The following is a 24,697-nucleotide window of genomic DNA, read 5'->3' on the forward strand; positions in this document are numbered from 1 at the left end:
ACTTGCTGGATTCTACAGAAGTCACTAGACCCCACCGCTTCATTTTAGACATGATTAATTTATATAACGTTATACCACCCAACTTCAAAGTAGCTAAGTTTGGGTTGCATCACTTTCCCATTAATAAATTATTATTGTTATTATTATTATTATTATTATTATTATTATTATTATTATTATTATTAAGTAATTTTGATAACTACATTGTAGAGAATGATTTCTACAGATGATTAAAGGCACATTTTGTTGTTCAACTCAGGCTTTGCAACAATCAGGTTGAATTTAAGGGGAAAGAACAATTTCTGTCATGGAACAATTTGTCTCTACAATAATTGAATGAAATCGTTTTATTTTTTTCATAAATTGAAAGAGAATTTCATCTGCTGTTTATACATTTTTTTTGTATTAGCTGCTCTCTGGTGTTCATCTCAGGTCTCACCAGAATGATGTAGCATTTGGGAGAAAAGATGCAGCCCAGTAATCCAGCACTGGAAGCCAAGATGGAGAAGATCTCCACAGCTACCATGTACTTTCCTTGTGTGCTCAGGTAAGTAGGAAGAAAGGAGACCCAAACACTGCAAAATAACAGCATGCTGAAGGTGATGAACTTGGCTTCATTAAAAGCATCAGGTAATTTCCGGGCTAGGAAGGCCACAATGAAGCTGACAGTGGCCAGGAAGCCCATGTAGCCCAAAACACAATAGAACAGGAGGGCAGACCCTTCATTACAGAACACAACTATTTCATCAGTCATTGAGCTCATGTCCAAATCTGGAAATGGAGAAGAAGTTGCAAGCCATAAAACACAGATGCCCACTTGAATATTGGAGAAAAAAAGGACAATGGAATAAGCCAGTCTTTTCCCCACCCAGTTCCTCATCCTGGATCCTGGTTTGGTAGCCATGAATGCCAAAACAACAGAAATGGTTTTGGCCAAGATGCTAGACAGGGACACAGAGAAGATGATACCAAAAGCAGTTTGTCGGAGAAGGCAGGTTGCCTCAATAGGCTTTCAAAGGAACAGCAAGGAGCAGAGGAAACACAGGAGGAGGGAAGTGAGGAGAATATAGGTGAGGCTTCTGTTGTTGGCTTTGACTATGGCAGTATCCCGGTGCTTAATGAAGATGACCAGCACCAGAACTGTGACTATAGACAACAAAAGTGCAGAGATAGTTGAAATGATGGATAATGTGTCATCAAAAGCAAGGAAGTTTGGAATCTTAGGGATGCATTGATTCTGTCCTCTGTTTGGGTAATAATCCTCTTGGCAACTGACACAAGTTTCTTCATCTGAAAAAGTAAATTAATTATGGCAAGCTAAGAACAATCAAGACTGTTTTCAGGATTCAGAACTGTCTTATCAGAAAATGATCCATCCTCATTTATTTTAAGCAATGAAAGTTTTAAAATGTTTATGTCCAAGAGCTTTAAAATAACTGCCAAGCATTGTATATGGATATACATTAAATATATCATTAAATATTAATGATATTTTCTTTTGGTGTGCTTTTTATACCACTTCCACCAAATTTTGTGATATATCTTTATTAAATTTCTATACCACCCTTCATCTCATTCAACATTCACATGGTGGTTTAGAATTTTAAAATAATAACTAGTCCTAAGAACTGAAATTTTGGTACTTCAAAAGTCTGGGAGAAACGCTGGTTGATTTGTTGACATTCTTCTCTAGCTCCCCAAACAACCTCCTTCTTAAAGAAGATAACTCTATTTCTTATCACGAAATGATTTTTTTAAGAAATGAATTTTTTAGAAAGGAAAGCTTGAAAAAATTTCTGACCAAATTCCTTAAACTTACTGCCAAGTGTTGGAGCTGGACATTTCTATATTAATGACATTATATTTTGGAGGAGTTTTAGGATCCACCTCATTTTGTAAAGGTTTGTATTCATGTATTTATTGAATTTCGATACCACCCTAACATACAAAGATCACAATTTAAAAATAATTCCTAATCCTAAACATTGAAATGTGGGAATCATTCCAGCAGTCATCCAAATCTTTGGAGCAACTCTAGTTCATTTGTTGGTACCCTTCATCATCTCTCCAAAAAACCTCTTTCTTAAAAAGAAAAAAAAACTTCAATTTCTGTTCCCTCCCACTCTAGAGCTTCCCTTGTCTTTCAGTCTTTTTTTAATCCCTTGTTATACCTTCCTTGTGTCATATAATGGTTCACAGACTTCCAGCTCCCCTTTCATGTTGATTTTTAGTCGTTTAGTCATATCCAACTCTTCGTCACCCAATGGACCACATCACACCAGGCACTCCTGTCTTACACTGCCTCCTGCAGCTTGGTCAAACTGCTTTCATACCACTAATCTAATACATGAAAAATACTTCACTTTAAACATCTCTGGAAACTATCATTTTCCCAACTATTGTTTAAAGGTTGCATGTGGAATAACACTACTGCTGTACTCTGATATTGCCATGGGTGCATTAAATTTTTGGCAGCATTTGTGGAGGTTTTGATAGGAAAGATCAGCCAAGGGACACATGAGCCATATTATTCTGTATCAAAAAAAGAAGAAGAGGCCACATAAATATATTAAATAGCTGACATATCTGCTAAACAAAAGAAAATTGATATTTGGCTCACATAACATCATGTGTTTTGAGGGGAATGTCAATATTGCAACGTTTTGCAGTGAGTGAGAAGAAAGTATGGTCATGTTAACCGGCTGAGGAACTGGATGAATACACGGCTTAAAACTTTGATTGTCCCCAACTCCTCAGTATGATTGTAACTATGAAAACACTGAGAACAATACATTAATCCATATATTTTTCTTAAAAAAAGAAACCAACAAGATTAATGACAACAAACTTTGGAAAAGCTGCTCACATTTAATTGTGTTAAAATGGATCATTTAGTATATTTTAAGATATTTTAAGATAACATGCCCTACCCTTCTCATTTGAGATCATTCCTTCTGGACATCGAACACAATCATAGCAGCAAAATTTCTTTCCCTCCTTCTTTTTCTTCCCGTAACCAGGATGGCAGATGTCATTACATACTGAAAAGGGTGGCACCTACCCAAAGATATAGGAACAGTTTAGTATTTAGAAAGTGTTTGCAAAATTCATTTAATACCAGAAGATGTGCTATTAAAAAGAGAAGTCAGATGGAATGGAATACAAGATCCTTACATTTAAAGGTGACACATAAAGTGGAAGCAAATGTTAATGTAGAAATGGCTTCCTGATGATGATGATTTGTTATTGCCCACCTGATGATGATTATTTGCTATTGCCCACCTGAGTGAATCCTCTGTGCCATTTTATTCCATCTTCCTTAATGATTATCTTTTGGCTAGGATGAGCCTGATGTTCCAGCCTTCCCACTTTTTTCCTGACATAGGAGTTATTTTGGAAAGTGACCAGATTTGCAATATCAAATCCAGCTACTAATTCTCCATGTTCATTAAATGTAATTTCATCTCCAGCACTGTTGTTGAATGAGATCCTCTGAAGAACTGAGTGCAGCTATGCAGAGAGATAGACAGAACCAAAGTCTTGTTAAGGTGTTGAAATATTCAACCTGAATTTTTCATATACAGTGGTGCCTCGGTTTACAAACTTAATCCATTCCAGAAGTCTGTTATTAAACTGAAACCATTTTTAAACCTAGGCACGCTTTCCCTAATGAGGCCTCGTGCCACCGGTGCCATTCCACCATTCAGATTTCGTTCTTAGAAAGAAGTAAAGTTCACAAACTGGGACACTATTTCCGGTTTTGTGGAGTTTGTAAACCAAATCTTTCATAAACAGGACTGTTCTTAAACTGAGGTGTGGCTGTAATTTTCTTTCATGAATTTATATTTGTTTTTTGTACGAGACAAAGTATTCATGAATTCCAGACTTATGCCATTATGATAGATCACAGTGTGGCAAAACATTAAGAACTGCGCTCAATGTAGACATGATGGTTGATAGTTTTGTTTTCTATGAAAAACTTGAATAACTTCCTGTTGGATTTAAAACAAGAACAGTAACATTTATCCATGGTGGTAATGCTCAGAGTACATTGAACAAGAACTCATGGAAGAGAAATTGGTCATTGGCATTTGGCTACTGCATGCCAAACCATTGCCCTGTGGTTGGGTATTAACAATTGAGTTGGGCTTGTGAGGAAACATTACCTGCCAGGGTTCTACATTCCAATGAGACAATGTGTCCATGAACTCCATCGATCTGTGGTTGGATCTAGAGGACTGCAAGGTATGTAAGGAATGTGCCACAGCATGGACAGCATTATAGACACTGTAGCTGTGGCCGGTCATGCTCATTTCAAAAAATGGTGCAGGAAGGCTCTCCAGCCTCTCTTCTCCGGTACATGTGTTAGGGATGGATGGGGAGCTTGAAAATGAACAACCAAATGCTTGTCTCCAGAAAGTTTTGATAAAACCATCTTCCTCTGACCAAGGGTGGATAGTGTGAAGAAATTCTTGAAAGCCTTGTAGCTCCTTTGAATGAACTGAGAAGGTGATAGCACCATTGAAAGTTTGAATTTCAATATCTATTAACTTGAAAAAAATGAGTTAATGTGAAGTCAATTTGAGCTGTGGTAATCCACACTTTTGCTTCAGAGAGCCTTTTTTTATATTCAAGAAAAAGTCCTTGCATTATTCTGGCTGACCCTATAATGCAGGCCAACCACATAAATGATGAAATTTCTCCATGTACGACAACAGCACTGATATTGCTTACACCGAGGATTGGCCAAATACTCTCCCCATACTTCTTAAATTGATTTAGTGTGGCAACATGTGGATAATCTGCAGCTCTTTCTGTGAATGCTGAGCAGATTCCATTCCTGGAGAGTAATGGCTCCATTATCTTCAAAAACTGTTCCCCATTTTCATCACTATTTGTAATGAGCCCGATCCATTTCCATTTGAAATGGAGAAGCAATTGGACAATTCCCTGGTACTGAAGGCCTTCATTGGGAACCATGTGATAAAAGGAGGGACCAGTGATTAGATCATTCACTGCTGGTTGAAACGAGCCATATGAAAACTGCAACAAGAGAGGAACATCCAGACAATTGAGAATGGGAAAGGAGTATCTATTTGCTCCTTTCCTCATTCTAGTATCATTTATTTTATTTTATTTGATATTGTACTTTTTCATTTAGAATATTTACAAGGCAATTTAATCTCTTTAATTTAAACACTTTTGAACAGCTTTTCAGTAACAATAAAATACAGTGAGTTTCCTCTGGGTATTAATATTGTGAGAGGTTTCTAACTTTATTGCATCTGTAAAAGCCATGAAGTACTTGCAGTTGAACCACCTCTTATCCCTGCCATCTCCTGACTTGTACTTCTTCATAAGCGGTATCTTAACAGTTAATTCCTCCCAAAGCTGTTTTGAGAAAGTCTCTTAGGTAGTTACACATATTGTAATGAAATGCAACTCCAAATATCACAGTTCCTTTTATATTTCTTCATCAACTGGTACTCAAATTGCCCTGGAAAGAAAGGGGAGAATAATGGGACAAATTGCCCTCATATGCAGATCCTACCTGTGGAATCTTGTAAAGGCCCAAGATATCTGCCATGCTTGAAGAAGTAAAGGAACTAAGTCCTCCGATTACTCCAATTATATTTTCCTGGATGCCACATTTGTAGTTAGGGACAAACCGATCTGATTTGAAAAGCAGGTCCAGGGTGTTTCGATAGGTCATTCTTGAATCAGAGTAGCTGTCATAAATGTGGAACCCAAGGGAGACATTGGGCAAGATCTTGGGATTCTCGTTGATCTCATCAACAGCAAACACCAAGGCCAGGATGTGCTGGTAGAACTTGGTCAAAACACTGCAAAGAAAGTCACTTGCTATTTCGTGGGTGCATTAAACATGGCACAAAGTCATTTTAACACTCTATCTACTCTAGATCTCAAAAGCTCAGCTGATAAAAAGCAAGATGAGAAATAACTACAGTAAGTTATACAGTGGTACCTCGGTTTAAGAATAGTCCTGTTTATGAATGATTCAGTTTAAGAACTCCGCAAAACCGGTAATAGTGTTCCGGTTTGCAAACTTTACCTTGGTCTAAGAATGGAATCCGAACGGTGGAAGGGCACCAGCAGCGGGAGTCCCACATCATTGGGGAAAGTGCGCCTCAGTTTAAGAATTATTTCGGTTTAAGAACTGACTTCCGGAATGGATTAAGTTCATAAACCGAGGTACCACTGTACTAGAAAGAAAGTAAAATGTATTTTGGCTAGCTTTTCCAATAATGTGCTTTTAAATTTGTATATCATAACTAAGGGAATGTTTGGATTAGGCTTCAAACCAAACCATATTTGTAACATAGGACTTCTGTCTTCTGTCTTAACAGTTTGTAAACTGAGAAATACAGTGAACAGCACAAATGAAGTATATGCAGGGCTTTTTTTTTTTTAGAAATAGACGCCAGAATTCACCCTGAATGCTTGCCTCGTTCTCTTAAAATAGAAATGGCACCCACCTGAGAGGTGCCGGAACTGAGTTCCCCCAAGATCCTGCTGGGGAAAGACCTGAACATGTAGGAATTTGAACTCAAGTCTCCACAATCAGGAGTGAAGAAACTAATGAAAATCAAACCAATGCACAACAAAAAAGAGAGGCACGCATGTTCATTCCCAAAGCAACTCAAAACAGCTCCTACAGAAAATCCATAAAAAAGACTAAGTCAGTCCTAAGCACCTTTCTGTAGAGGCAGTTTTTATCCCTGGCACCTAACAGTCTCCAGAGTTTGATGGCTCGGCATATAGAAGACAGCAGACAGAGTTGGTGTCAACAATGAAAAACGTTATCTATAAGGATTACACTGCCAATCTTCATGGAGACCTGAATAATATTAGTGATTTGAGGAGCACATATCAGGCAAGGGACATACAGAAGGAACAAATAAAGAAGTGTGGAATGAATTCTATACCACAAGAAGATAATGAAACGAAGAGGACAATGAACATTCCAATAGTGTTCCTTGCTAAAGAATCACTAAATTAAACTAAAGACTTACAGTGGGGTTTCAGTCAGGACCAGAGAAGGGTGTTTTGTGAAGTCGACTGGGCGGGCTACATAATAGATATGAGACACCATCCCACCGATTAGGAGATCACCTGGCTCATACCACTCATGTGGAATATGTACAGGATCATTTCTGGTGCATTTCAAAGCGTGCATTTTGCACTCTATGTTTGAAAGCAGCAGGAGAAGCAGAAAAACCATCCCGATGGCAAATTTCCCTCCACAAATAGACTCACCAGCCTATTGTTAACATCAGCCTCATTTGAATAAGATGACTTTGGTGGCAGCTGACTTTGACAAATGAGCTCTTTAAAAAGGCAACTATCCATTGTATACTTGACCTCAGCACAGTTATAAAAGCATGCTATGAATGCCAGTATATAAACCCCAGCATAGAGAAAGAAAATAAGCTGATCAAAATGGCAGGGCCCTGTCCCTCTTCTGACCCTAATCTTAGAGGTCTATGGAATATTGCAGTATTTATAATCATGTTAGACCTGGGGTTTTCCTGCTGCCTTCAGGAGAGTCAGTGGTGCTTTGAGCATGTGAATTGATTGTAGTGATTTTGATAATTACAGGTCAAATAATGGCAGAGAAAGGAATAGTAGTGAAAGTCAATTTCAAATTGACTCATAGTGACTGTAGGGATTAAATGAACATGGAGCAAGAGTGTGTTTAGATCTGTATGCTACAATGAACCTTTCCATCTCCTAGGACAAACCTGCAATTGTGTTTTGTTTTAATCCACTTGGTGAGCAGACCCAAGTTCACCCTGCACTAGAATAATAATAATAGTAGTAATAATAATAATAATAATAATAATAATAATAATAATAATAATAATAATAATAATATACTATTTATACCCCACCAATCTCGGCGGCTCCCACCAGGATATTAGAAACACAGTAAAAGATCAAACATTAAAAACTTCCCTAAACAGGGCTGCCTTCAGATATTTTCTAAATGTCAGATAGTTGTGTATTTCCTTGACATCTGATGGGAGGGCGTTCCATTGGGGGGGGGAACGCTCCTTCAGGTATACTGGCCCGAGGCCGTTTAGGTAAATGGTATTGGTAGCAAAAAAGAGAAAATTAAACCTGAACAACAGCATAAACAAACAGGGAACAAATGAACATATAGAAAATTAATACAGAAAATAGCTGAATTACAAGCACTAGAAATTGGGAGATTATCTATCTCCATGCAATACCTAAATCAAAAATTTTATGAATTTGGTGATTAAAAAAATCAAATTATTAGTCCAGAGGGTGGCAACACAAGAACGGGCCTTTTCTGCAGTGTCCCCCCATTTGTGGAATACTTCTCCCAGGGAAGTTCGTCTGGTGCCTTCATTGTATATCCTCTTCAACCAGGCCCTTTGCTGTGTCTACAGGCTTTTAAATGTGCTTGTGGCGCACGTGGGGGGGGGGGGATTTGCTATTGTTTTATTGTTGTTGTTCATTTGTATTTTTACATTGTCTTTTTATCCTGTGTTCTGAACCACCTTAAGATCTTTTAAATTAATGATGATGATACCAACAACAACAACAACAACAACAACTTAGAGACAATTCAATGGAATTAAAGAACATGACTAAAATGGGCCCATTAATTTCATTGTATATAAACTGAGTAAAACAGTTGAGTACCATGCCAAATTCCCTGTTTTTAAAGTGCCATATGTTGCCTGGAAACTTGTGTACTACATTTACTAGCTTTTGGGGCGTCCTTTTGACATTCTCTGCATTTTTCTTCTCATTAGTCATAGTTTAGATGCTGGACATCTCCGTTAAGCATTGGGACACAGCCACAGTCAACACTAACAACAAGTCCTTCACTTATGTCCCCTCATCTCACTTTTATTGTGTTTCCTCTGTTCCTTGATGCTCATTCGAACTACAAGTAAAGCAACTTGTTCAAGTAAAGCAACAAGTTTTGGCATTGTCTTCTTCCATGGCCCTCTCCAGCATCTTAGTCAAAACAACCTGTCATTTGGGCATTCATGGCCACCAAACCAGGATCCAGGATGAGGAAATGGGGTGTGTGTGTGTGTGTGTTGACTTATTTCCTTGTTCTTCAAGTAATAATCTGTGCTCTGTGGCTGGCACACTCTCCTCCCTTCCCAGAATTGGAGGTGTATTTTTTACTGTTGTATTTTTACTCAGTGAACTGCCCAGAGATCTTGTGGTGAAGGGCAGTATATAACTCTAATTAATTAATTAATTAATTCATCATCATCATCATCATGTGCACTCAATGAATGAGGAAATGAATACTGTAATGTAATGAAGGGTCATCCAATGTTCTGTTGCATCCAGGGCTACATGGGATTCCTGGCCACTGTCAGCTTCACTGCTTTCCAATTTCAGCCCCTGGCCTCCCTTTGTGTCACATAAGCTATGAAAGCCGGGTGGATTAGGGGGATGCTATGGACTATCTTGATTTCAGTAAGGCTTTTGACAAAGTCCCCCGTGATGTTCTTGCAGAAAAGCTGGTAAAATGTGGGCTGGACGAGGTAACTGTTAGGTGGATTTATAGCTGGCTGTAGAGGGAAGCGAGAAGCAGATGGTGTTCATGAACCTGCGAAGGAGAAGGGAAAATCTTGCCCTAAACCCCTGCCACCTGGTTGGACATCTTTGGGAGAAGAAAAGGCTAATGGGTAAACTGTGCACAAATCCAGAGTGGAGTCCCTAGGCCCACAGAGGCTTTAAAACGCATATAATTAGAAAATCATTGTATAGTGTCTGGTCCAGGTACAAAGATCTGTTAGAAAGAAAAACACCTAAATGGTTATCACCATTGGAGGCCAAGGTCCGTAAAAGAGTAAACATGGAAACCAGTTGGCCGAAATATAGAGATTTGTTGATTCAAGAAGGAGACCAATTTAAGTTAAAGACCTATGAGGAGTTGAAATGTAAATTAGATGATTGGCTCCAATATCATCAGATAAATGAAGTTTTCAAAATGGATAGATTATTTGGTTTTCAATCAGAGAGGTCAAAGTTGGAAACAGAATTGTTAGAACCTAAAACGAAAATACTTTCCAGAATGTATAAATTGTTGCTTGAGTGGCATACGAAAGATGAACAAACAAAGAATGCTATGATCTTGTGGGCAAAGGATGTTGGTCATAATATTTTAATTGAGTAATGGGAGAAATTGTGGAATGTGAATATTAAGTTTACTGCGTGTAGTTTATTACAAGAAAATCTAATGAAGATGATGTACAGATGGTATCTTACACTGGTAAAATTGGCAAAGATATGTCACAACCATGATAATAAATGTTGGAGATGTAAGAAAGAAGTAGGATCCTTTTACCACATGTGGTGGACGTGTCCACTAGTAAGTGACTTCTGGAATATGATTTACAATGAACTTAAGAAAGTGTTGAAAAACACATTTGTGAAAAAACCAGAAGCATTTCTAGTGGGCATTGTAGGGAAAGAGATTCCAAAGAAAAATGTGTCTTTTTTTCTGTATGCTACGACGGCAGCGAGACTTTTGATCGCTAAAAACTGGAAATTACAAACATTACCAATGATCGATGACTGGCAGATGAAGATGATGGAGTGTATGGAACTGGCTGAGATGACCGAGAGAATCCGCAACCGGGGAGAGGAAACGATGGAGGAAGATTGGAAAGACTTCAAGCAATACTTAATAAAACATGCAAAAGTGATATACTAAGAATAGAATTAGGATGTAAATAAACTGTGGAAAAGTTGAATATGTTAAATGGAGAAGTAAAATTAGATTATACGAGGTGATTAAAATGAGTGAGAATTTGCTAAAGTAGACAAGTGATTAAGAACCACAGAGGAAGGGAACCCGAGGGGGCCCATATTTGCAATGTTAATATTTAAAGAATTTGCTGAATGTTTTTTCTTTTTATTCTGTATTTTTCTCTTTTTATTGTTTGCCTTTTTTGTGATGCTTTTTAGTGCTTTTTCTGTTGTTTTTCTATTCTGAAAACGCAATAAAAATATTTTTTTAAAAAAACAGAGTGGAGTCCCTAAGACAGTTGGATGGCATCTTGTAATCCACCTTCCAGAGACTCCTGCAGCCAAGCTGGTGCCGAACGTATTGCTCTGCTTTCCTTGGGACCATAACAGTGAGGCCAAGGCAGGGGTCTTGCCTTCTGGGCAGCCCAGGACCTCCATAGACACTACCATGCTTGTACCTCAGGGACAGGCCCGGCTCTAGGTGCAGTCCCGGTGGCGCAGGGCCGGTAGGGGGGGGCACTGCACGGCGAAGTTGCGCGGAAGCCGTGCTGCACGCTGCGAGGGCGGGGGCGCCAGAGCGATCTCTGGGCCTCAGCGCCAGGGTGCCCGACCTGCTCGAGACAGCCCTGCTCAGGGAGGTCATTTTTGGGCTGCTAACACAGTGGTTTGATTTCACCCTCAGAGGAGTACTCTAATGTCTCTCAAATGAGATGGATACAGCATTATATCTTCAACTACATGAGCCCAAACATCAGTGTGAGCTCCATTGTGGCCTTCCCATCCAGGAAATTTCTAGGTTTGTTAGACTTCTGAATTCTTACTCTTGAGTATGATACTGTCATTTGTTAAAATCTTCTTTCAGGTGTGTCCTGAAGTTGCCACAGCTTTATTATATACATCTCATTGAACTCAGTTTGCTGGTGGGTAAGGACCAAATAAGGGGTGAAATGATTTGCTTGCCTCAAATAACAGGCTACAGTCCAGGTGATCACAAACAAATTTCAACTTAAAATTGACTCTCTGGCATTTAACAGTCCATGCAAGAATATGCTTGCATATTCTAATCAATCAAAGTTATTAATGAAAGTGTCAGCTCTATGAGAACATTCTTTCTGTTAAAACATGGGTCATGTTTTGTGGAACCTAGATTGATCACCCAAAATTTATTTATGTTTTCATTTATTTCATTCAAATTGTGTGATGGCTACCTCGCTTTCAACCTCAATAGAGCTATTGTTGTGTTTCATTAAAATGTGGTCCAGAAAGCTACAGTTTCCTCATATCAGTAGGAGATATTGCCTAGATCACATCCAAGGGACTTTCCAACTCAATTATTCTAGGTTGTGACAATATGTTTACTCGTGGAGGTCTGGGGAAACATGGGTTCAGCATTCCAAAAACATTGCAGAAGTGATTATCTTCACTGTAATTATAAAAAATTGATATTTTCAGTTCACCTGGCAAAAGCTGTAGTGGCTTTTCAGGTGGCAGTTGGTGGTGGGGAAATAAAGAAGCAAGTGTGAAATGATGATAAGCAACCCAGTGTCCCCAAAGATATATAAGATTAGGGAGAGGAGAAAAGCAGTCTCTGCCATTTGAATCAGCCTCACGCTTCCATTGTCAAGCTTCAAATAGCATCCTTCAGTTTGATCGAATGTTACAAAGTGACCCAGGGAGGTCCATGCATGAAGGGAAGCTACTCATCAGGATGGCGCTTTTGCTGCTGCTCCCACGCATGGTTTGCAAAGTGCATAGTGCTCAGTGCAGAAAAAATGATGCTGTACATATTCCCCATGTGTGGCATGAACCAGGTGATCTTGTCCTTGGTGGAATAGTGTCTCTAATCCATTACTTTTTCCCCAAAGTTCTGTTCACAGAATACCCTTCTCAGAAGTTCATGGAAGTCCCAGTGTAAGGAATTATATCTATGTGACCTTGTCTTAAACTTACTAATAGTTCTTCCTTATATTTGCAAAATTGACTGCAAAAGACTTGCATTGCTTTGACAAAACAGAGGCAGCTCTTTAGAATTTAAAAGCTTTTTGGATAGAGACGGTAACTTTTGTTATGGCCACTGTTAAATGGTTTGCAGTCATAAAATCCCTTCTGATATGCTTTAATTCACTCAGATTTTTATCAGTAGATCCTGATCTGCTTCTGCCCAGCCCAGCTCTGGGCGGCAGAAATGCACTAGCTTTTCTGAAAGGCCATTGAGTTTGACTTGTTCTTTTCCCTTGCCGAGGATACCTCCCCTTTTGATATTGCTGTGTAACTGAATATACTTGGCTGCTTTTACTGCTGAGCAATATTCTTGATTTTATTAATTGGTTTAATCTTGATTGAAGTTTTCTGTTAGGTGCTCTGAAGGTGATAATAACTTAGCATTGTCTTCTTGTAAGATTGCTTCTAGCTAACATTAGTCAGTTGATTTAACAATTAATTGGTCATGAGTCAGCAAACTGTATCAATTAGCATGGAAGACTATGAGTGGTGAGATCTCAGTTCAAATCTCCATTTAGGTATTTGGCTCATTGGATGACTCTGAGATAAATCAGTGTATTTCTTACCTACACCTATTATCTTGAAGATGAGGTGGGCGTGGAAGAAAGGCGGGCGGTGTGTGTGTGTGTGTGTGTGTGTGTGAGAGAGAGAGAGAGAGAAGCCTCAGAATTGGTGTCAAGCTCTAGAAAGCAAGATATAGACACATTGCTTTCATTGCATAATATATTTTTATTTCACCTCACTAAGAGAACATCATGAAAGGATATACTGTAGAATGGAAAGAAAACATTCTTAATGGGAATGGATATTCAATCAATTCATTCATTACTAGAGTTGCCATACACCCTCTTTTTCCAGGACATGTCCTCTTTTTCAGGGGTCAAATCTCTGTCCAGGTGGATTTTTTGAATTTGCCAAAATGTCTGGGGTGCAGGAGTGGGCTATGTTTCATGTTGCATCAGCAGTACTAGACAACCAAGTGCAAAACATATACATGCTGTAAGAGTTTTGCATGATGCAGGAAAGGACCAGATCCTTGTTTTTGTATGAATGTGCCCATTCCCACAGCCCCTCCTCCCCAGGCGCTGGCAAATGTGCCCTCTCTTTTGCTCTTCAAAATAAGGCAACCCTAATTAAACCCTTAGTGTTCTCGAAGCTACCAACATGAGTCTGACCAAACTGTGGGAGGCAGTGAAAGACAGGAGGGCCTGGCGTGCTCTGGTCCATGGGGTCACGAATAGTCGGACATGACTAAACGACTAAACAACCACAAGTTAAACCATATTCCAACTATGAAAAGCAAGACTTTGTGGAGATATTAACACTTTGTTTTCATTGTATGCAATAATTTTATTTGACATCTCCCAAGGAAATACCAAAGGGCAAAGTGATGTACTAAAAGGTAGAAAATAACTGCGCAAATCAAGTAGGAATTTCAGTTCAGTGTCTACACAGCAATGGGGATCCCCCCCCCAAAAAAACAAAGGAATTCAGCTTGTCTTTTGTGCATTGAAATAGGTTTGCTTTCTTGGCATACAAAGTAAAACCAAATGAACATCAATTTGTCCCTGTAGGAAGTACAAACAAAGCTGATCATTTAACATGGAGTAGCAGGACAGACTCAGTGAGCTACATGAAGAAATCCAACACGTTTCAAGCTATAAAAACTTAGACTCTGGTATCTAAGAGATAAGCTGATATCTAGTGGTGTATGGAGTTGACACATTTCTATAGCTCTCAGAAGCACCAGTGGCTTTTTTTTTTTTTACAAAAAGAAAAGTAGCATACTGTATGCCGGAGGAAAAATGGCTGTATATAACTGAAACTGCATTAGCAATAGATAACAGACGGGATACAAATATTGATGGAGAAGAAAGTGAAATTCAGTAAAAGGTTGATCAGTTCTATATAAACAACAGCATGATGTCTATATTCTGATACACACACACACACACACACACACACACACACACACCGGGATTTAAAAGGGATCCAAGAACGGCCAATTTTATAATGCATATACAGAATGTATATATACTTTCCTCCTTTCCAATAGGACTAGCTACACTGGTTGTGCCCTCTCCTTATACTTGGGGGGGATGAATCTCTGAGAGTGATAAAATGATTTGGGGTGCTCTTTAATTCTCGAATGAAATAGCAACTCACCTTATTTACAGTGTGGTGACCAAGTTCTACCAGCACATACTTGCCATGGTGTTTGCGATTGAAGAGATCAACAAGAATCCCAAGATCTTACCCAATATCACTCTTGGGTTCCGTATCTATGACAGCTACTCCCATTCAAGGTTGACGTACCGGACAGTTCTAGATCTGCTCTTTAAATCACATCATTTCATCCCCAACTACAAATGTGGCATCCAAGAAAATGTAATAGGAGTCATTGGGGGACTCAGCTCTGATACCTCCTCATGCATGGCAGATATCTTGGGTCTCTATAAGATTCCACAGGTAGGATCAGAGTATGGGAGCAATGGGGATTTCCCTTAGCCTTTGCTATCATTCATTGCTGTCTCTTCTGAGAAAGATTTGATGATTCCGGGAAATTGAGTGGTATAGTGGCTGGTGAAAAAATAATAAAAATAGCTGTCATTGCATTGGGGTTATAAAATGGGCACAAGAGGGGGAGGGTTCCAAATAATGTGTGTTTGATATGTGTACAGAAGAATTTTTCCAAAGATGATAGCAGTTAATATCTAGGAAATTTGAACCATATGTACTTGCTTGTGAGAGAGAGAGCATGTGAAAGGTTGGAAACATTGTCCCGAAAGGAAATACACATGGGAGATATAGGACTTTATAAATGAAATCCTATATAAATGAGAATATTGAACTTTAGCGGTTATTGAATAAATGATAGCACTTTTTAAATTAAACAAGATGTATATTCCACTTCACAGCACAAAACTATTTAAGTGGTGTACACAGTAAAAGCAGCAGCAACAACAACAACAAAACCCAGCACACAGAAATACAAGCTGTAAATAAATAATATGAATAATAAACTCAATTCATCTGAAAAAACCATCCATAGAAACTCTAAAAAGAATGAAACGTTTTCATCAGCTATTAATCTTCCATAAATAGAATCATAGAGTTGGAAGGGAACCCAATAATCAACTATTATTATTATATTATTATTATAGACAAATTATTGAGTTAAACCTCCCAAAAAGCCATCCTAAGACAAAATGTACTCACAAGGTGCCTAAATGTCAGCATGTGAAGCACCAGTGTAACTTTGGCTTTTAACTGATGCCAGAGAGCTCCAACACTAAAGCTGGGTTTCTAGTATAGGTTGTGTACATCTCTGGGACATACGACCCGCTCAGAAGTGTCCCATGTGAGGGCTACAGTTTACTAGGTGGGGATCTATTGAGTGAAGCAGTCACTTAGATATGCTGGTCTTAAATTGGTTAGGGCTTTAAATGTTGAAAGCAAAAGCTTGAACTGCACCTGCACAGCCACTTGAGATCCAGATATTATGGAGAAATAGAACTATGTGTCATTTAACAACTACCACATCATTTGGGGACAAGACAACTGGGAGGGCCATGGGAATAAAGGTTCGAGCATTTTTGGATGGAAGTAATGATGAAGACTCCTTCCAATTTGAGTTCCATTCTGGGTTGGGGAAGGGACTAGATGAATTGTGTTTATTGGGACAGGGGGCGTTGTGACCCTACTGCTTCTGCTTGATCTCTCATCAACATTCAATACCTTCAAGCATGGTATCCTCCTGGACCATCTCCAGAAGATGGATCCCAGAGGCACTGTTCATCTGTGGTTCTGCCTTGAAATTTACTTAAAGGGACATACATGAATTGAGATTATCTTAATCTCCTGGCAGCACTAAAATGCATGTCTTTTTCTTTTAGATTACATATGGCTCATTTGAACTAGCAGTCAGTGATCAATTCAAATTCCCTTCCTTTTACCACATGGTTCCCAATGAAGGTCTTCAGTATGAGGGAATCATCCAGTTACTTCTTCATTTCAAATGGTCATGGGTAGGTCTCATTGCTACAGAGGATGAAGGTGGAGAACGTTTCTTGCAGACCATAGAGCCAATGCTTTTCCAGAATGGAATCTGTTCAGCGTTCACAGAAAGAATTATAACAAATATACATTTCTCCTCTAACATAAAGGAAATGCTTGATCATGCACGAATACTTTTACCATCCTTCACAGTGAGCAAAGCCAAGGCAGTTATTATACATGGAGAAAGTCAAGCTATCTCATGGTTGGGGGGAAGTTTAGCAGCAACAAAAATAATTCAACAAATATTTCCGCAATGCAAAGAAACTTTATCCACAGCAAAGGTATGGATTACAACAGCCCAAATTGATTTCACAATTCATAACTTTCATGAGATTTTTGAATTTGATATATGGAAGTTCCACGGTGCTATCTCCTTCACAATTCACTCAGCAGAGTTGCAAGACTTCCCAGACTTCCTTAACAATGTAAATCCTTCTTGGGCAAGTGGAGACGGCTTTATCAATGATTTCTGGGAACATGGATTTGGTTGTTCACTTTCAAACTCTACTGCGTCTATGGCTCGTGTACTCTATGGCTCGTGTACTGGAGATGAGATACTGGATAGTATTCACCCATCACGTTTTGAAATGAGCATGACTGGCCACAGCTACAGTATCTACAATGCTGTCTATGCTCTGGCGCATGCTTTACATATCACATACTCATATAGAGCAAACCTGAAAACATTGGCAGTTGAGGACCGACTCTCTCTTCAGTATGTGGAGCCCTGGCAGGTAATATTTGCTGTTACAAAGTATCTTCTTTCCATGGAAGCCTGCATCCTCAGATGTCACTTCCAGATGACTTCTGCATTTAGCATTCATCTAAATTTGTTTGCTCAAAGTATTTGGGGGAAAGGAAGCAGGTTTTTTGCATAAGAGTCCAAATCCACTTTAATTAGCAATAAGTGATTGTATTTCACCTGCAAACTGACAGCATTCTAGAAACACCCTCTGACAAACATTTTTAGACTCAGTATGGCAGCTCTAGAATTAATGTAATCCAGCATAACAACAGGGATGCTTAATGCAGTAAGATTTAAACATGGGTTTATCTGGAACCCCCTTTTTATGACCCAATGGGGAGGTTTGAAGAAGTGGCCTTAGTTGCTCTGAGAACGTTACTGTCAAAGGTCCATTGCACCCAGAAGCTCCCACAGCACATGGGTGGGAGGATGTGGTTGACACATCTCATAGCAGGCAGGCTAGGCAATGAATCGATCCTTGATATACGCCAAGCCAAAAGTTCTGTGCAGGTCTTACCAAAAAGTTGTGCATACCTGCCAAGTCCCGGACTGCAGAATCTGGGACCGGCAGCCGCGTGACATCGGAAGTTGCATAGACGCAACTTCAGGTGTCGCTTTGCCCATCTATGGCCGCCGGCTTTGAAAGTCACATCTACGCATGTCCAGAAGTGCATAGACGCAACTTCCGGTGTCGCTCTGCCCATCTATGGGCACAAAAATGGCCGACACCAGAAGTCGCATCTACGCACTTCCGGACATGCGTAGACGTGACTTTCGAAGCCGCCGGCGGCCATTTTTGGTGCCCATAGATGGGCAAATCAGAGGAAAAAAATGGCCGCTGGCAGGAGAATATAAGGGAGAATAATGGGAGACGAAGTGATACGGGGGACTGCCGGGGAAAGGTAAGAAAAAACAGGGGTTTCCTGGGGAAAACGGGGTACTTGGCAGCTTTGGTTGTGTCCTTGTTCATCCTAGAGAAGCCTCTTTGTCTTGTTATTCCCCCAAATATGCTTGGGGCCTCATTATACCAATACTAGCAGATAGTAACCAGTGTTGCCTGGAAATTCCAAGAAACAACAAAATAACTCGGATAATTGATATTTTAAGTTTCTTAATAAAAACCATGTATATTTATTTTAATGGTCTTGGCTCTTGTATACTAAAAACATTTTTTTTCAACTTTGAAGAAAACCAGTGCAGTCTTGAAAGGTTCAGACTCCCTTCTTCATTGAAAATTGCATTGAATGGTATCGAAACATAAAGAAAAACTAGCTTCTTGGGCACAGAAAATATCGTGCACAATAAGATTGGTGTCCTGTTTCAGAAAAACTACATTTAGCTGTTCAAAGTCTACTCAAAGGGAAAATCCATAAACATAAAGCCTGGTTGAGCAACTTATGAGGGAAGATGTAGATACAGTCCAAGGACAAAACATAAGAATACTGAAAGTCTGGAGATGACTTAGCACTGACAAAATTCAAAAGTCAATGTCAATGTGGATAATGTACCCTCACTTGCAAAGCTTGATTGTCATGACCCTTCCTAATGCTTTAACCAGATAAACACTAGTGGAGTCAGTGATTTCACATGCCCTTTGCCGGTATGTCATTGACCACTAAATCTCTACAGAATATGAGCACCCATTTCTTCTCTTGCTCATGTTCCTACTTAACCAGATTTAATTCTCCTCTCCATATCACTTTGGGAGTTCTCTTTGCAGGATCTTAATCTTTTAAATCTTGCATTGATACTTGATATTGCTCCTGTTGCTCCACCGTGACCTCCCTGCAAATTCAGATACAATAATAGAACCGGAGGCCCCTCGACTGTCTTCGGGTCCAGTGTTGGACCATTTTGATCAGATACTCCCTGCTGATGTGGATAGATTCCTCCGAGCTGGCAGGCCCACTACTTGCCTCCTTGATCCGTGCCCATCATGGCTGATTAGGGCATGTCCAGACGTCACACGGATCCCCCTGGTTGAAATTATCAATTTGTCCCTTGGCACGGGGACATTCCTGAGGGAGCTGAAGGAAGCCCCGGTGTGTCCGCTCTTAAAGAAAACTTCATTAGATCCTTCAGATCTATCCAATTACTGCCCAGTTTTGAATCTTCCGTATCTGGGTAAGGTAATTGAGAGAGCAGTTGCTGAACAGCTTGGTAAGTTTCTGGAGGAAACATCGGCTTTAGATCCATTTCAGTCCGGTTTCCGTCCTGGTTTTCTGGACAGAGACGGCTCTGGTCACCCTAACGGTCCATGAATAACCATAGTTTAAAGGTCCCGGGCCCTAAGGAAGTCAGACTATCCTCCACCAGGGCCAGGGCCTTTTCAGTGATGGCTCCAACCTCGTGGAATGCTCTGTCCCATGAGACTAGGGCCCTATAGGATTTAACCTCCTTCCGCCAGGCCTGTAAGACAGAGCTATTCCGTCTGGCCTTTAATTTGAACTCAGCCGGATCTCCCCATTCTCTTCCCCCTCCCCCCTTTTATGAAGATTACCTGCTCTGGGACCCCACAGCTAATTCTCCCCCGGCCTTCTCGCTGGCCCAAGTAGATCTAATGAAGCCAACTAGCCCTGGTGACTATCTAATGTTCATTGGATAGATTTTCCCCAGATTGATTCTTGAACTTGAATTTTATTGTTATTCATGTTTTTATACTGTATTTTATGCTGCTTTTATGTTGTATTACAATTAAGTATTTTAAATTTGTTGTTAGTCGCCTTGAGCCCTGGTTTCTGAACCGGGAAGGGTGGGGTATAAATAAAAATTTATTATTCTTTATCATGTGTCTCCAGATACCGGTATGCTACCAAACTTCATATTCTGTCCATGGAAAACTACAGTGGTTCTGTCCTACATGAAAACAATTTAAATCCAAACCATTGAACCATCTTGATAGGAATATAACAACACTTTTTGAGTCTGTTTGATTCTCTTTCCATCTAGCTTCACTCATTCCTTCGCAGAACTTCTTTCAACAACAGTGCTGGAGAAGAAATTACATTTAATGAATATGGAGAGTTAGCAGCTGGGTTTGATATTACAAACATGGTCTCTTTCCCAAATACATCCTATCTCAGGGTCAAAGTGGGAAGACTGGATCCTCAGGCTTCTCCTGGCAAAGAGCTCACCATTAATGAAGACAAAATCAAATGGCACAGAGATTTGACTCAGGTGGGAAAGTAAATGTAGAGCAGGCACCCCCAAACTTCGGCACTCCAGATGTTTTGGACTACAATTCTCATCTTTCCCGACCACTGGTCCTGTTAGCTAGGGATCATGGGAGTTGTAGGCCAAAACATTTGGAGGGCCACAGTTTGGGGATGCCTGATGTAGAGTCTCTCAAACATCAGGATCCATGTCTATTTAATGAAATGGGGAGTGGGAATAGAAGTACAGAAAGCACAGGCCAGTATTCACACAACACAATAATGTTTTAGTATTTTAATTTCTGTATGTTTTAAACGACAGTTGCAATTTTTTATTTTATTGTTTAATTTTCTTGTAAACCACTTTGAGGTTTTTTGCAATCAAGTGGCATATAAATTTTATATAATACCACAAATAAATATACAGTGGTGCCTCGCAAGACGAATTTAATTCGTTCTGTGAGTCAATTCGTTTTGTGAAAAATTCATCTTGCGAATCCCATAGGAATGCATTGAATTATTATTATTATTATTATTATTATTATTGCCCATAGGAACACATTAATTGAATTTCAATGCATTCCTATGGGGAACCGTGATTCGCTAGACAAATTTTTCACAAAACGAATTCGTCTTGCGAGGCAACCTCCGATCGCAAAACCCATTTGTCTAGCGGAAAATTCGTCTAGCAGGGCATTTGTCTAGTGAGGTACCACTGTAAAAGTATTAAATTTAAAATTCACAGCAGCATCGTGCTGTGTGGGAAAATACAGTAAATGACTTTTACAACAATATAACATTCTATTCATCTTCAGTGTGTATAATGCTCAATATAGCATGTGTTCCTCCACTGAAGGTATCAATTGTGGACTTCTGGATCTTAGATGTTATATCACTGACCATCTTGTTTACTGGTAAAAGTCTGATGCAAAATGAATTCTCCAAATATTATTTTTTTAAAAAAAAAAATTAAGAAATTCTGTCATTTTTGATAGGTGCCACCACTTTCGATGTGTAATGAAATGTGCCAACCTGGATATGGGAAGAAAAAGAAGGAGGGAGAGAAGTTTTGCTGCTATAATTGTGTTCCATGTCCTAACGGGATGTTCTCAAATGGAGAGGGTAGGACATTTTATGTTAACGTCCGGATTCTTTTTTAAAGCAAAATTATTTAGAGGAAGCATATGAGAGGAATAAATGCAGAGCTGTATATTCATGAAAAATGAAAGATGAGCTTGAAAGCTGGGGGAATGGTCATATCAGGATAGGAAGTCTCTTCATTTGGAACAGGACTATTTCAGGTGAAGATAGGAAGTTGCTAGATGGCTTCAATATAAATGGCTACGGTTGTAATCGTCTCACTTTCCACTCAAATATACATTACTATTCAGATGAGGGAGTTAAAGCCACTGCGACCCAAATATTCTTATGGAGAATTCCAGGTTTGATCTCTGCTATTACTTTTTGAAGCAACATTGTCAGCCAATTTCAAAAGTTTATGTGGTGTATTTTGCTAAGATTCCCCCCCCCCCATCTTTTTAAAGGGTCATGTCTTGCTTGTTGTTTTTTCAGAGATGGAAACGTGTGTCACTTGCCCAGGAGATCAATATCCAAACAAAGGCCAAGATCAATGCATTCCTAAGATACCAAATTTCCTAGCTTTTTATGACACTTTGGGCATTTTTTTAACTTTATCTGCACTTTTCTCCTCTCTGATCACAGTTCTGGTGCTGGGCATCTTCATTAAGCACCGGGATACAGCCATAGTCAAAGCCAACAACAGAAGCCTCACCTACATTCTCCTTATCTCCCTCCTATTCTGTTTCCTCTGCTCCTTGATGTTTATTGGAAAACCTAACGAAGTGACTTGCCTTCTCCGACAAATTGCTTTTGCCATTGTCTTCACTATGTCCCTCTCTTGCATCTTGGCCAAAACTATTTCTGTGGTTTTGGCATTCATGGCCACCAAACCAGGATCCAGAATGATAAAATGGATGGGGAAAGGATTAGGCTATTCCATTGTCCTTTCTTGCTCCAATATTCAAGCGGGGATCTGTGTTTTTTGGCTTGCAATCTCTCCTCCATTCCCAGATGTGGACATGAACTCATTTACTGATGAAATAGTTGTGCTCTGTAGTGAAGGATCACCCACCATGCTTTATTGTGTTTTGAGCTACATGGGCTTCCTGGCCACTGTCAGCTTCATTGTGGCCTTCTTAGCCAGGAGATTGCCTGACAGTTTCAATGAAGCCAAGTTCATCACCTTCAGCATGTTGGTCTTTTGCAGTGTTTGGTTGACCTTTGTTCCAACATACATGAGCACCAGAGGAAAATATGTGGTGGCTGTTGAGATCTTCTCCATCTTGACCTCCAGTGCTGGATTACTGGCTTGCATATTTTTCCCCAAATGTTACATTATTCTAATGAGGCCTGAGTTGAATACTAGAGAACAACTAATACGAAAAATTATATAAATTGCCGACGATTTTGTGATTTCATTCATCTTCTTGGGATTCTATACAGGATCACAAATGAGAGTATAATACAGCAAATTGGGGACATTGTAAAGAAACTAAATTGTTTCAGCATTTTTTGTTTGTTTTTGGTGTTATGAGACCCATTTATTGTATTTTAATTCAAGGTTATTCTGATAAGGATAAAATGTTCACCAACCTCAACTTTTCTATGTAAATAGAAACTGTTCGTCAATGGAACGGTCACCCTCGTGAGGTTGTGGACTATTTATTGGAGGTTTTTAAGCAGAGGTTTGAAGTCATGGATGCTATAGTTGAAATTCCTGCATTGCAGGGGTTGGACTAGATTACCCTTGGGGTCCCTTCCAACTCTGCAACTCTATGGTTCTATGATTATATTATCAGACAGGCTCCACACAAATAATATATTGTATGAAGAACAAGCGGGGTTTAGAGAGGGATTCAGTACCCTCAACCAATGTTTTATGCCAGAGCTTTCCAAATTGTGTGTCACGACATGTTAGTGTGTCAGCTACACTGTGTAGGTGTGTCGTGTGAACACCACTGTCACGGTCACCCTGACCTGCGCAGCACCCCCGGACGCTTTACGGTCTATTGATGACTGCGCCAACAACAAAATAAATATCTGCTGTCACTTAATAAGCACTTCAGACCAGGATAGTGTGAAAGTAAAAATATGTTGCTTTATTGTTCGTACATAAGCGTAATGGTTTCAGTATTAGTCTTAGAATGTTCCAAATTACAGATGTTTCCTATATCGGCCTATTACTTCTAATTTTTAACTATTACTGGCCTTTTACCGCTAAAGACAACTAATTCGTAAATAAGCACACAAACTCTCTATCCTGACTGATTAATAACCCACACCATCTATGTTTCACCTCAATATTTAAAACCAGCTCTCTCTCTACTAATAACCAACCGACTAACTCCAACCAACTACCTCAACTAACTGACCACCAACTCCAGGGGTGGGGTTTTTATACTCTGCCAGAGCCCACCCCCTTGGGTTCTAACAGTTCTATTTTATTTAACCCTTAGTAACCTGGCTTAACTTTTAGGCTGATCACCACGACCACACACACGCCTCCCGTGGCTGGAAAGGGGTTAGTTTAACCTCAAGTTTGGTAGTAAAATTAAACTACTGTGCCAAAAAGTGATGCATGTCTATAAAGTGTGCCACCAACATGAAAAGTTTGGAAAGCTCTGTTTTATGTTGAATCACATCATTAGAAAATTCACCAAAACAATAAGAACGATGTTTTTGCTGCCTTTATTGATCTCTCTGCTTCTTTTGATTCTATTATTCATAGCGGATTGTGGGAGAAACTTCTAAATGCTAACACTGACCACAGACCTCTCCTACTGATTCAAGAATGGTACTATGACACAGAAACGAGGGTCAGAGTTGTTCTTAATAGTGGCTTGTCTGAGGTCTTTAAAACAACCAAAGGAGTGTATTTTGGCCCCTATGT

At 39.5% G+C, this 24,697-nt stretch overlaps 1 protein-coding gene and 1 pseudogene across 1 annotated transcript; one reads left to right on the plus strand and one right to left on the minus strand.

Moving 5' to 3' along the window:
* Positions 1-376: 376 nt before the first annotated feature.
* Positions 377-7,114, minus strand: LOC132592981 (vomeronasal type-2 receptor 26-like; annotated as a pseudogene).
* Positions 7,115-14,562: 7,448 nt separating this feature from the next.
* Positions 14,563-23,201, plus strand: LOC118078237 (vomeronasal type-2 receptor 26-like). Its single transcript, XM_060281306.1, has 6 exons — positions 14,563-14,657; positions 14,949-15,240; positions 16,668-16,799; positions 20,525-20,752; positions 21,723-21,863; positions 22,302-23,201. The coding sequence occupies exons 1-6, from the start codon at positions 14,563-14,565 to the stop codon at positions 23,199-23,201; spliced, it is 1,788 nt and encodes a 595-aa protein (XP_060137289.1).
* Positions 23,202-24,697: the final 1,496 nt, after the last annotated feature.

Source organism: Zootoca vivipara, chromosome 13 (assembly GCF_963506605.1).
Source record: "Zootoca vivipara chromosome 13, rZooViv1.1, whole genome shotgun sequence".
NCBI classification, from domain to species: domain Eukaryota; kingdom Metazoa; phylum Chordata; class Lepidosauria; order Squamata; family Lacertidae; genus Zootoca; species Zootoca vivipara.

Coding starts and splice junctions, on each gene's coding strand:
- LOC118078237 (XM_060281306.1), top strand. CDS start 14,563: ATGCCGGAGGAAAAATGGCTGTATATAACTGAAACTGCATTAGCAATA. Junction 14,658..14,948: donor GGAGAAGAAAGTGAAATTCA/GTAAAAGGTTGA, acceptor CCTTATTTACAG/TGTGGTGACCAAGTTCTACC. Junction 15,241..16,667: donor GTCTCTATAAGATTCCACAG/GTAGGATCAGAG, acceptor TTTTTCTTTTAG/ATTACATATGGCTCATTTGA.